Source organism: Primulina tabacum, chromosome 13, assembly GCF_025594145.1.
Source record: "Primulina tabacum isolate GXHZ01 chromosome 13, ASM2559414v2, whole genome shotgun sequence".
In the NCBI taxonomy this organism is placed as follows: Eukaryota; Viridiplantae; Streptophyta; class Magnoliopsida; order Lamiales; family Gesneriaceae; genus Primulina; species Primulina tabacum.
In genome coordinates, this window is record NC_134562.1 from 37295513 (window position 1) to 37309742 (window position 14230).

Sequence of the window (14230 nt, forward strand, 5' to 3'; positions counted from 1 at the left end):
TAATCATTCAATTTATTTTATTTATTATGAAAATTAGTGGGAAAAACTAATGAAAAAATATTAAATATGTTAGCATTAAACTTCATATTATTATATACTTATCATGTTATTCTACTATTGAATATATAATTTTTTCATATATTTTCTTGTGATACTGTAATTTATTACTTAATTAGAAATTGTATTAAAATATAATTACAAAATTTTATTAAAATCATAAAATATCATGTAGAAATAAAATTAAGAGGATACAATATTTAAATGTAGAATGAAGATGAATTATTTGAGATAATTCGTATAGAAGTTACATTTTATTCTTGAAATGGTATAAATACTACCAACAATGTATATTGTAGGGATAATTCATTAGCAGTTGTTGGACTATTAATTATATATTAGGTGGAATAATTAGAGTACTAATTAATTATATATTAGGTGAAATAAATATAAAATTTTGGATATTTCATTTTTGCCCTTACAACAATTAAAATTCTAAAAAAAATTGATTAAATATAATGTTCTTTTCAATTCAATTCATTTTATTTAATTTAAAAGTAATAATGGTGATTTTTTTTATTTGTCAATATATTGAATTTAGAATTCATTTGGATGACTCCTCATTCAAAGCATTCAAATACTTTATCATGGGTCTTTCATATATATAATTTTTTTATGTCTTTTTTAAAAAAAATCTAATTACATTAAAATTTATTTTAAATAATTCATTGAATATATTCAAATGATGACGAAATAGCTCATTACATTAAAATTTATTTTTAATTCATTGTATACTCAATAAATAACGTACTTAATTTAATTTAGAATTTAAATGAAAGCCTAAGAAAATTATTAAAATTAGAAAAATAATTAATATTAATATTTGGTAAATTTAATAGAATTTTTTTTTAAAAAAATAAAATTGAATGAAACATGACATAATTAAATATTATAATGAAAGAAAGACAAGAGAAAAAAATCAAAAAAAAAACCATAATAATAAAATGTGTTTAATTAGTATTAATTATTAAATAAGAGACTAAATGCGAAATTACAATATGTGTTACTTTACAATAAAAATAAGTAAATATGTGTAATGTAATTGTGTCTGTTTATAATTGAAAAACTTTTCCATTATCATGTACATAGATTATACCATTCCCTCCTTGTTCTCAACTTCTATATGCCAAGCGTTTATCCTATTTTAGAAACTTTTATATACTAAATTTCGTTCAAAGTTTATTTTTATTACAATACATTGGAGGGGGAATCAAACTTGTGATGTCAGCTAATGTGAGCAAGGGTGAGACCACATAAGCTACAAAGTTGGTCTTATTTTGTTCAAAGTCTTATGTATGTGTACATTTACAATGTCTTTTTAGAATTTTCCAAAAGTTATGTTCGTTCACATTCCACCTCCCCCGCCTGCAGGCAGATGCCGGTACGAAGACCCGGTGGCGGCACTCACGTGTTGACTTTCCCTCCACCGCTGGCCCTCGTTTAAATATTATTAACCTACCTAACACCAACTCAAACTTTGAAGTACTGCATTTATACGTTGATATTAATATCAATATGACGTATCAATTTCTGTGAAAAATTGATCATACAGTGAATTGATCAACTTTTTCAGTAATCAACTGTGCCTGCTCCATTTTGATTGACCAGACCACAATTTTCAACTCAAAACCCCGATTCACAGCTCCATCATATTCCCAACCTCTGTTCCGATGAAGTAATATTCGGCAGACCAACAACCCTGCTGATCTCTTCAACAATTCTTCAAGTTATTGTTATGGTGGAGTCATTTCATGAGTTTGTGCACGGAAATATAGCAGGTTGACAGATAAAGACCTTTTCTTTTTTAGTTATGGCGAACCATAGTAGCAAGAAAGAGACTTTGTTGAGGCTGAGGGCGGCGGCGGAGGAGGCCGTGCAGTGCATTGGCCTGGGCTATGACTTGACGTTGGATCTGCGGTTGAAGTACTGCAAGAATCAGCATACCACGAAAGAGGGCCCGAGGTTGATAGCCATGGACGGTGATCGGGTCCGGGATATAGCGATTCCTGGAGGTATTTTGGTCCAGAACGTTTCCAAGTCCATCAACTGTGATAAAGGCGAGCGCATGCGGTTCAGCTCTGACATCCTTCCTTTCCAGCAGGTATCTTTAAAACAATATTTTTATGCACAAGTTCTGTAAAACTACCATCTGGCTGCCAAATTGTAGTAATTGGCCATTGTTGCCGCTGACTAGCTAATGCTATACTCATGCTCCGCGTTGTAGTATTTTTTAAATTGTTATAGTTTTACCACAATTTTTAGGTATGAGAGCTGGAACTCGTTAAAGAACGAAGTCTTTATAATTGTTTGATTGTAAGAGCTGAGACCTGCATTCTTTTTAGCGACATTGATTCCTTTTATTAGATGTATTATTCATCATAGTTATTTTAAGAAGTAGTTGAATTCTACTATTATCTGTCTTTGAGTTTGTGACTAACACATCATCTGACCTTTTAGATGTCAGAACAGTTCAACCAGGAATTATCACTTTCAGGTAAAATTCCGACTGGCCACTTCAATGCAGCGTTTGAGTTCACAGGTTCTTGGCAAAAAGATGCTGCTTTCACAAAATCGCTTGCTTTTGATGGGGTCTTCATCACCCTCTACAACATTGCATTGGAAAGGGCTCAAGTGACGCTCCGTGATCATGTCAAACAAGCTGTCCCATCATCATGGGATCCTTCGGCATTGACAAGGCGAGCATAAAAACTTATTTCTCTTCCATGTACATCGCTGAAACATGTATACACTTATTTACTCTGACTCAAGATGTTTGAATCAAGGGACTAGCTCTTTAATTGTTCTGATATGCCCAGGACATGAATAATGTTGCTTTTCAATGGGATTATGGCATTAAATCTACACAAATTTTAGAACATGTCACTAAGAGGTGAATTTGTTTGATTGTATTTTCCATTCATTTAATTGCCAAGATTTCTGGTGGTTGTCAACCTTGGTAGGTTGCACAATCCTTCTATCCCCAGTTGACTGAATACTGATATGCTCTTTATTTGAAGATTTTATTATGATTTCCATGTATTTTTGTTAGAGAAATTATGCTTTTGAAATTTTTTTTCAGGTTTATTGAGAAATATGGTACACATGTCATTGTTGGTGTGAAGATGGGGGGCAAGGATGTTATATATGTAAAGCAACAGCATTCATCGCCTCTTCATCCCATTGAGATACAGAAAAAATTGAAGGAGGTGGCAGACAAGAGGTTTAGTGATTCAAGTGGACAATCTGGCTTGTATCCTGAGAGATTTTATGGTGGTGAAGTGGTTAGATTTAAAAATTTATCCTTCTATCACAACATGTTTGTGAAATAATGTTTTTGTGATATTATCATGTCACGAGACAATCCCTTGGACTATTTCAGTATATGGGAGTCCTTTGTCATAAAGTAGCACATTATGTATGAAAATTATCACTGTTTTTTTAGCAAAATTTATCGCTGCATTTTAATTAGGTCTGCATGTTGCTCCTGCATATTAATAGCAAGCTTGTATTGAAGCTAACATGAGAGTACATTATCCCAACTTTATTAGGACTGTATGGGGGCGGGTTAAAGGGAAAGTTAGGTGAAAGACTTTGGTCAAACTTTAATTTTGAAAAATAACTCTCACCAAATGTATTCAAATACTTTTTAAAAAAATATTCGACCAAAGTTATTTTGCTAACTACCCGGTTTCAAAGGTTGTCTTAAATTTTACAAGACCTATAAAATAGATGAACGGTTTGAATTAAATCAGCAACATTATTACGAAAGTTTGAATTTTTATCTTATTTTATTAAATTTAGTGCATCAAGTTCTATAATCTTTCTGGGAAAATCAAAGAATTTATTGTTGTTTGGAAGAAAAGCCTTTAGTGGTTGAAACATGTTAGAGAGATTTGGTCTCTTATCTTAGCAATTTAAGAAGCATCCTTGTGTAAGAATCCCTATGGTTAAATAAATCTGTTTAATTCATTTCAGAATGAGAGTAATGGGCGTGAATTTACATTCTTGGATCCCAGTACACCAAGTTTTCGCTCCAATGAAGAGGTAATCCCTAAATATGCTACATTGGTTTTGATATAAGACCCATCAACTTAGCCAACTGATATTGCACAACTCATTCCATGTCGGAGAGTTGCTCATATATGGTTTGTAGTGTATTTAATGATGTAATTTTATTGCTGTCGTTATTTCCTTGTTGGTTGCATAACTTTTCACAATGAAAATTCCAGGAAATTACTGTCTTCTGGAGGAGGCGAGGCGGAAGCAGCAGTAGAAATATGCCTCATAACAAGTGGTGTCAAACTGTTCAGCTTGAGCCTGAAGCGATATCAATGTCTTTTATTCCGATTTCATCACTTTTGAGTGGAATTGACGGAAGCGGATTCTTGGGTCATGCCATCAATCTATATTTGCGTTGTAAGCATTAAGTATCATCATACTTGATAGATTTCTGGCATCTTCTAAATTTCACACGCTTACTGAAAATGGCAAGACATAATGCTGCAAACTTGAGCAGATATAATGCTTGTTTTGAGCTTTCGGAAATCACATTACTGTAAACCTTGCAGTTTAAATTTTCGGCTTATATCTAATAATGTTACCTGTTTTTATCGATCAGTATCAACAGTTCAAAAATGGACAAAAAATTCTCCTTAAAAATGGACAAAAAATTCTCCTTAAGGTGGTGGCAATTGGTGTCAGTTTGTCAAAAGTTGATGTTACTGTCATCAGCTGGTTAATTATTAACCTAATTGTCAGATTGAGTATCTTCTTATGGAACATAGAATACCATATTTTATCAGCATTAAACTGCTGCTTCTCTTGCAGATAAACCACCAATAGAAGAGCTTCATCAATTTTTGGAATTTCAACTTCCAAAGCAGTGGGCACCTGTATTTGGTGACCTTGCTCTTGGTCCTGATAGGAAACAGCAAGGTGGAGCATCTTTGCAGTTCAGTTTGATGGGTCCAAAGCTTTATGTCAATACTAATGAGGTAACTTCTCCTGAATTTTAACCTTTTTAAGTTTCAGTCTAACCTCTTGGTGATGGACTGATGGTAGTGCATCTGCTTTTGATGGATGAAAAAGAGTGTCCTTAAGGTGTGAATTATCTTGAATATAAAATTCGTTTTTAATCTTGAGGTTATCCCTCCTTGTTATCCAGTAGCAATAGCATTTTTACAAGTTTCTACCCCTTCTGTCCCTCAAGACTCGATTACTGTCCTGAGTATTGGATGACACTATCATACAATTAATAAGTAAGTTACCAATCCTTATTCAGTATTGAGACTAGCTTTTAACATGCGAGTTACCAATTTTGTTAGGACATCACAGTGTAAGAGAAAACTTGCAGAAATGGGTCTTGCCCTCTTCCATTGCTAAACAGATTTTGGGCATACTTTGAGATGCATTTATTCTCATCATTTGTTGAATTGATTGCTTTAAGCTTGATCATTTCTCGTGCTTTATCATCATATTTTTACTATTGAATGCACTGAGATGACTGATAATGGTTGTATCTATTATGTGGCAAAAAATAACTTGACAGGTGGATGTGGGAAACAAACCAATCACTGGCCTGCGACTATATTTGGAAGGAAAGAGGTGCAATTGCTTAGCTATCCATTTGCAGCACTTGTCCTCCTCACCAAAAAGCTTTCAACTTCGCAATGAATCTGGCAGACACGGTAGTAGCTCTGATGACCGTAGGTACTATGAGAAGGTCCAGTGGAAGAGTTTTTCACATATATGCACAGCACCTGTCGAGTCCGATGATGATCATTCTATAGTCACTGGCGCACAGTTTGAAGTTAAGGAATCTGCTATGAAAAATGTGCTCTTTTTACGCTTGCATTTTTCAAGAGTTACTGGTGCCACAGTTGTGAGGAAAGTGGAGTGGGATGGTTCCCCTGCCTTGACTCACAAGTCTGGAATTATTTCAACTATAATCAGTAGTCGCTTTTCGACCAGTCAGAAACCTCCTCCAAACCCATCCGATGTTAATGTCAACTCTGCTTTATATCCCGAAGGCCCCCCTGTGCCTACGCAAACTTCTAAACTTCTTAGGTTTGTTGACACCACAGAAATGACCAGAGGGCCACAGCACTCTCCTGGGTACTGGGTAGTCTCGGGTGCTCGGCTTATGGTAGATAAGGGTAAAATATCGCTTCGTGTGAAATACTCTTTATTGACCATCATTCCGTTTGATGAAGAAATAATAGAGCAGGGTTAAACAATCAATAAATTTTGATTTGTAGTCTTACATCGGTATTGTAGTGCAGTGCTTTGCGGTTTTGCGTATAATTGTTGTAATATTTAGAGTACTTCTGTTTGTTTGTTTGTTTTAGGGAAAAACTGAATGCCAATGTATTGGTCTTATTGATGTCAAAATATTGTTATCGATGTTGCTAAACCATTCTACGAGATGGTAAATTGCATTGCCCCAAGGTAGTGTAACATTTTCAGCGAGTTCCGGGTTAAAGAAATATTAACGATGAGAATGTTCAACAGGTGGATGGAATGTAGTGTTACCAAATTAGAAGTGATCAAACAGAATACTAGACTAAATTTTGGTGGCGAGACTTAGGCGCATGTCAATCAAAGTTGAACCTGATTCCCTGTTTACTATTCAATCAATTGTAAGTCATTTAGGCTCTAATTTTCAAAAAATATATTTACACGGTAGAAAAATTTGATCCAATAATTTCGAAACTATAACTTATTTTGCAATACCATCATAAAGGGCGTTCAATAGGTTGGGCTAATGCTTTAAGTAGCATTATATTTGTAAACAAACAATTGATGCATTGAGCAATATAGATGAGTTTCCCTTCTCTTGTTTCCTCATCCGTCTTCATTCTTCCCCCGAATCAATGAAAGAAATACTTCATAATGGACAATAATCACAATGACAGATCCCTCGAATTGTATAAAACTCAAACTCCAAATAAAATCCAAAATGTCACAAGAAACATGAAAAGTAAGTTGCGGGAATTTTAGTTTTTGTAGTCTTGAGATTATATGAAAAAATGAAGGTTTATGCTTTCAACGCATGCGATTAACTAGAATTATCTCACTCAAAGAAGAACAAAGATTATTTCATGGCCTGCGTTGCTGCTGCTGGTTTCTTATGCATGGTCCAAAATGCAGCGTTGTAATGATTCTGCAACAACAGTAGGAAACAGAGTTATATGTTGGACTTCAAACACGTCCCCACAACCATGACCATACACGTTAAATAATCAAGGCAACAAATCGATGCAATTAATAATTAAATAAATGGGAAAATAAGGATTAACCATACCAATAACAGTAGCAACATTGACGGAGAAAATAAAAAAGGGGAACCAATTAAGTTACTAGCTACAAGTAGTAAGATAAAATTGATCAATCTTTGAGTCTAAACATTGTCAGTGATATCTATCAATAATTCATTGAATACGATGTGATAATGAAAATTTAACGAGGAAATGATATGAAAAGAGCATCCTTTATTTATTCATTTGAATCTCAAAAGAATAAAAAGATTGGAGTCATCACATCTCGTAACAATACAGAACTATAAGAAGTAAAACTAAGACAAAATTCAATTATTTGATTGTTCAATCCAAATTGGAGGCATATTTGTCCTCTTCATGTTAGTATTGTCTACCATCAGTAGAAAGACCGGAGTCCTGTAAAATAAGATATGTTTCGGATATACCGTACAAGGTACATGCAAGTAAAATTCACTATATTCTTTTGGACATGCTGTATTACCCCTGCACCGATTTCATTTTTATGGGACTGAGCGCTTGTCGTTTTACCAAAAGTCATAGTTGATGGTAATGGTGCAACTCAAATCTTTTAAATCGCATATCAATCCAAACGTCATGGTTCGATCGCTCTACCCAACGGAGACAATTATTGCATCAATATTCCTCTCACTGATTGCAATACTTGCAATCAATGGAAATTGAACCCATGACATTGGCTCTGATATCAATTGTAGGACCGAGTATTTGCCGCTTTACCAAAAACTATAGCGAGTGGTAATGGTACAACTCAAATATTTTAAACCGCATAAAAGTCCAACAGTCATGGTTCGATCGCTCTACCTAACAAGAATAATTATTGCACCATAACAATTCCTACTACTTTTCAAGCAGCCCTCTCGATGATTGTTGACTCAACATTGATTTCGTGCTTGAGTTGGATTTCTTATAGTAGAGGTAGTGGTGCCTCTTGACAAGGATAAAGCTTTGTGCGTCCAGATGGAGAAATTTGGGGAGACTATGTCTCGTGCGTGAGACGATTGCTTCCATTACTGACCAGAAAGACACCAAATTCTCCTTTAGGTGCTTCTTGCGTTAAAGTGGACTAAGGTCCGCGCATCAAGCGCTAGAAGTTTTTTTTTTTGGTCTCATGTTCCAAATATAAGAACTAGAAGAAAGATCTTTAACGAACTGAGGAAGAAAAGGTATGCGGAGGCTACTTACCCATAAAGTAAAGAGGGTAATCTACTTCATGTACATTTTATTTTTTTCTTTTCCATACACATTTTAGTTAACTTAGTATTAAAATGTCAAAATAATTGGTAGAGAACAACGTAAATATTTTAAAAATCCAATCTAAAAAGAAAGAAAAAATGGCAACCTGCATCATTGATCTTGGATTGGTGGTGTAAGTTGTCTCAACCATTGACTCCTTCTGTTTCCCAAAAAGACAACGACGTGAGCTTTGGGGAAAACGTCATGCACCAATACATCAAAATTAAAGTAATATGTCAGAGATTACCTGAATTTCAAATCCATAGTGACAAGAAACCCTCTTCACATCTTTCAAGCTAAGCTCAATTGACATCTCCTTCAAAAATAAAAGGAATATCACATTGGCAACCCAAAATATCAGATGTTTCTTGGTATATGAGGTGGAGTACATGCTTATTCACTTCGGATTAAAAAAGCTCACATCTTCCTGATTATAAGTGTCTGCAAAATGATAAAGTAGTGGCCCCAAATTTATCCAGACCTGCCAAGCATTCAGAATTGGGTATCACGGAAGAAAAGGATTTAACAAGTAAATTTATTAAAAACACTTACTCCCCCATCTTTGAGTATTCTTGAAATAATCTCAATATATTCCAAAATGTTGTGAGCCGTATCAAGAAAGAAACAAGTCACAACTGCATCCCAAACTCCTGAAAAATAAATAAACATATGTAAGAAAACAAGCATAAAATAATCACATAACCCTGCATCATAAATAAATATGTTTGATGTAAAAAAACTTCCATACCTACTTGGCTCGGATCATTGTATACTTCAACAAAATCACCACCGCACATTGAGAAGCCTTCAGTAATCCCTGCACTGTTCCAACAGATTTCACTCTATAGTCTAGTTCCAAAAATCAGCATCGATGTAGTTCATGATTTATCTTAAAGAATCAACTAAGCTGCACTTTGCTAGGAGTATGATAAAGAATTTAACGTGAATAACTCGTTAAGAACTACCATAAAAGTTCACATCAAAGTTTTACTGGCAAAATTTAAGCATCTCTTTGAAAAAGAACTTCACAGTACTGCCTCGATCAAGAGTGGCGTGGTGGAGAAACAGAAGGATAAAAAATGCTCTAAGTAATTAGGAGAACGGTAACATAATGGGCATAGAAAATAAACAATCAATAATCGAAGGATGCCTATCTAATTTTGACTTTTTCCTTAGTATGACAATTGACGGATGGGAAAGCACCATAACCATCAAAAGAAACAAAGATAATATAAAAGATGGATGCGCATATAGAGAAAGTTACAGATAAAAAAAATGTTAACCAACACCTGGCTGGATGAATATCTGGAATCGAAACAGGACGTAGCTGATCATCATCTGAAAATGAATTGCAGTTACTGTGTATCCATGGATATATTCTCCACTCATCAGCAAATTGAGATCTAAACAATTGATAAGTTAGTATTCAACAAAATTTGATATTTATAAAGAACAAAAATCAGAAGTCTCTCACTGGTTTAATATGAAACTGGAGCATATCATCATGTAGTAAGAAAATTCATTCCCTTGGCTTATAAAACCTGTGATGCAATAAAATTGTTAGGCTGCTAGGAAGTAAATAGATTATTTAGAAAACTAATTGTCCATCTATGGAGACATACCCAGACATGAGATTTCTAATGCTAACCTCCCAAGTCCAGCTCCAGGGACTAAGCAGGTAGGAGGACTGTTAAAAGAGAATTTTCTCAGCATTTACCAACAGAATACACTAACATCTTAAAGCATTGTGAACTATTATGGTACTACGTTACAAATAGTCCATTTTGCACAACAAAAGTGAGATAGTCTAGCAGCAATCAACAGACAATAGTGCTTAGGAAAATGTTGCTGAAACTATGCCTTTCTTTTGAACGATGCGGAAAAAGTCGTTGAAGTTCTTTAAGAATTGGCTTGTAGCATTCATCACGTTCCTTCTGACCCTGAACATGAAGAGAAAATAAAGTAAATAACCCCTCTCCATATGTTCTTCTCTCTCCTTTTATTTTCCTTCATTTTAATTGATGATACTAAATCCCCAAATTGTTAAGCACAACAGAACAGAGAACATTGTAGCTCAAGATCTAAGTTCTTTAATGAGACCAGAAAATTTAATTACTACCTCAGCTGCCCAATCTCTGACAATGTTTCTTATGATGCATCGAACCTGAGAAAACATGAAAATTCAAAATCTTATGCAAATATGTTTTCATTTTCCAAGATGAAAACTTTACATAACTGAGAGAAATAAAAAGAGAGCCTTTTTAATCATGATTCATTTAAATAGCAGTGAAAGATATTTTGCTGATTGTTAACGAGTAGCAGTAAAATATTAATATTACAGGACTTCAAAATAAAGATGTGTGATGTGTACGTATTTAAACAAATCAAGTATCTACATATTGACAGAACTTGCCAACATACCCGTAGGAATTTGAGAATTTCTCATCAATTCAGTCAAACATTGAAAAGCATTCAGTAATCAAGTGTAAATAATTTTGAAGTATTTTTACATTTTCGTGATGCGGTATTTATTTATTTATATTTTACTTTTCTGGCATTTTGTTGAGGTAACCACCAACTGGTCAGATGAATCACTGACTTGGATAGTAACCTTAACTTTGATTAGTCTTCAAGAATCATTCACTTCAAACAGCACAATAGAAAATCTAAACATGATTGCTAATTGACTTATAGAAATAGCACACCTTGTCTACATCAACTAAAGGAACGTGAAACTGCATAGATGGGTCCAACCAATCAGGAGGTGATGAGGAAACCTGAAAGAGAAAATCCAAAGCATTAATATCAGTGTTACGACAACCAAAAAAAACAAGGAACACAGAAGCATAAATGATGTTTAAAACAGATGGTCTTCCAGTGGTCCTTTTTACTACTATGCACAAATTTCACACGAGAGGATACGAAGTAATGAAAATCGTTGATGAGATAATTTATTTAGACTGAGATCGGGCTTGAATCTGATTATTCTTCGTGAGTCATGTCTCTTTAACGAGTACTTTTAATTTGGAAAGCGAACACTGATTGATGAACTATGAATATATTCCTACCAATAATAAATAATTACTATGGTCACTCAAATGGATGTTATTTATATCACTCCACATAGTCAAAGCAAAAAATTCAAAAGACACACACACATATATATATATTGAAATGAAAACTTACATGTCCATCACAATCAAGCATAGAATATAATCGTGGACAATCAGAATTTTCTGCATTTGTCTTATATTGAGATCCTATACAGCAGTTCCCAGCATTTTCGTTCGAAGATTCAATTTTCTTCTCCTGTTGTTATCTACAGAGGTCAAATTTTCATGATGAAAATGAAATAAACAAATAAAAAAAGAAGCAACATGAATTTTTTTAAAAAAAAATACAAAAGACACAAGTGAGACCTCTGTGACAATTTCTCTGTTTGGTAACCTATATTCTCCATTGTCACCTTTTTCAGAGCCAAGTTTAGCCCATGAATGCAGATTTCCACTTTTCAAACCAGACTGAGACGGAAGTTTCATTTCATCGGATAAAACGCAGTTATCTGATGTATTGTCCATGTTTTGACGTTCCGAATTTTCAATATTTTGATTCAAGTCAATTGGGGGTTCAAATGCCTGCCAAAGCCCAATTGTGCATTTAAAACAAAAACAATGAGTGCCAACACATTTAAAGTTTACAACGTGCAGACTCATACTTAAATATAGAAGTTAATGAGTGATGATGGATAATACAAGGCATAGCTATAAGCATAGGAGACAGAATAATCTATCAATCACCTTAAGCATCTCAAAAATGAAATATGAATTTTGTGAGATACACCTGCAAAACGAAAGCATAACAAAATCATTCTCAGGCAGCATAAGGATGAAATTGTGGTCAGAAAATTCATAATTTGTCATTTGTTTGATTTATAATATCCATTACATAAGATTCAAAAATATCGGCAATATTCAGTACGTCAAAGTTTCTCAATTTTTTCAAAAACACGTTTGACTTAGATAATTAGTTTGAGTCATGTCACATGTGAAGAGGTGGTATCGACGCATAAAGTTGTCGTTTCTTGGTCTGAGGACAATATTTATGCATTCATATTTCATGTCAGGCTGCTGGTGGACTATACATTATTCATAACCATGACATAATATTAGGGAAATCATAGAATTGCCACCAAGTCCTGCTCGTACACTTCCAGCTGTATTTTTATTTAATCATTATGGATGTCAATTCATTTTCTGATAGTCTGCATTTCCTCCAAAAATGGGGCATCACTCGTCTCATTTATCTGCAATTTCTATCAAGCTTTTCAAAATAGCTTTGTTCATGCTCTATAAAAGCCAGAAAATATAGAAAAAATAAAATCTGTTAAACTATTTTATATTCAGATTTCAGTATGATGAATATGTTAAAGATAGCTATACCATCTGAGTTTCTGAAATTTGAACGGGATGTGTGGTAACAGGGCCTGCAAAAGTCCAAGCCAAAGCATCAGAAAAAAGTTTAAAAGTAGTTCCGTAACCTCATTTAATCAACCATAAATAATACCTTGTGTGCTGGTGGAAGCCTTCTGAAGCATCTTTCATATCTTCTGATATCCTCCTCTGCAGCCTCTGGATAGCTGCATTGAGATTCCAATTACTAATCACAGTAAAAGTATTGATAGTTGATTTCAAAAAAAAAATTATTTGGTACGGTAGACTCAACAATCTTCTACCAAGAAATACAAGAAAAAGATAACGATCAAATTGGAAATGAGTAATTGTCAATCTCTGAGAAGATAAAAACATACAAAAAGCTGATATGTATGGTACAAGAACCAACCAGGAATAAGCAATATCACATGTAGACGAGTGTATGCAAAACAGTACCATTCAATATCTATTGCAATTAAGAATCTTTCCAGTATTAAAGTACAAGGGCCGGCTTTTAATCAAAGATTGAATATTTTTTCACAATTTCCTCGGCGGAACCCTCGATAGAAGTGATTACAGAGTCCATCATTACACCGGATTTTTTAACTGAGTCTGACACGAGTCAAACTGCTCAGTAATTGGCATTGTCCCCAGCATCAGCTGACTATCATTACTTCACAGTCACAACTCAACCATCCGATATAAATTAACTCATAAAATATAAACACAAATTAGAAAAATTGAAATAACACAAGTGAAGCTAGGATTCCAATGGAAACACGTCGAGCCAGAGAAAACGGGAACTTTCATTGGATCAACCACACAAAAATAAAACATTAAAACAAATCGATGCAGATTACGCCTAAAAATTAAAACAGTCAAGCACAGCACAGGTGTACTAGATATTTTACTTGAGATAAGCGCTGATTATACGTTGGAGCTGATTTAACTTCCAAAGCTTCTTCCAGCTTCCGACGCCGCCATTCCTCGTCCTCCGTCGTCAACATTTCTTCTCCTTATCTACGGAGACCGCCGTTCTCCGGTGTATCTCACGGTCCCTATTTTTTTGGATATGGGCCAGGTCAAGTGAATGTTGGGCGAGTCCAAATGACTACGTGTCGGATTTTTTTTTTCCCTTCCAATTATTATTGAGATTGATTAATGAAAAAATGTAGATTAAATGTTTTTTGTAAAGTCCAAAGTCCCAAAACCCAT

General features: G+C 34.3%; 2 protein-coding genes across 2 annotated transcripts; one reads left to right on the forward strand and one right to left on the reverse strand.

The window, feature by feature from the left end:
• Nucleotides 1–1377: 1377 nt before the first annotated feature.
• Nucleotides 1378–6472, forward strand: LOC142522483 (MACPF domain-containing protein At4g24290-like). Its single transcript, XM_075625910.1, has 7 exons — nt 1378–2158; nt 2515–2753; nt 3137–3338; nt 4033–4101; nt 4287–4473; nt 4885–5051; nt 5606–6472. Exons 1-7 carry the CDS (start codon nt 1868–1870, stop codon nt 6287–6289), a joined length of 1839 nt encoding a protein of 612 aa, XP_075482025.1. The 5' UTR covers nt 1378–1867; the 3' UTR covers nt 6290–6472.
• Nucleotides 6473–6956: 484 nt separating this feature from the next.
• LOC142523204 (uncharacterized) lies at nt 6957–14135 on the reverse strand. The gene is given in 19 exon segments (XM_075626875.1): nt 6957–7219; nt 8692–8745; nt 8833–8901; nt 9007–9066; nt 9138–9235; nt 9334–9407; nt 9875–9988; nt 10060–10126; nt 10208–10272; nt 10446–10525; nt 10705–10749; nt 11291–11362; nt 11772–11894; nt 12005–12220; nt 12383–12425; nt 13025–13068; nt 13149–13221; nt 13927–13955; nt 13957–14135. Coding segments are annotated over 19 exon segments (1461 nt in total). The 5' UTR covers nt 14023–14135; the 3' UTR covers nt 6957–7150.
• Nucleotides 14136–14230: the final 95 nt, after the last annotated feature.

Coding starts and splice junctions, on each gene's coding strand:
- LOC142522483 (XM_075625910.1), top strand. CDS start 1,868: ATGGCGAACCATAGTAGCAAGAAAGAGACTTTGTTGAGGCTGAGGGCG. Junction 3,339..4,032: donor GATTTTATGGTGGTGAAGTG/GTTAGATTTAAA, acceptor AATTCATTTCAG/AATGAGAGTAATGGGCGTGA. Junction 4,474..4,884: donor CATCAATCTATATTTGCGTT/GTAAGCATTAAG, acceptor CTTCTCTTGCAG/ATAAACCACCAATAGAAGAG.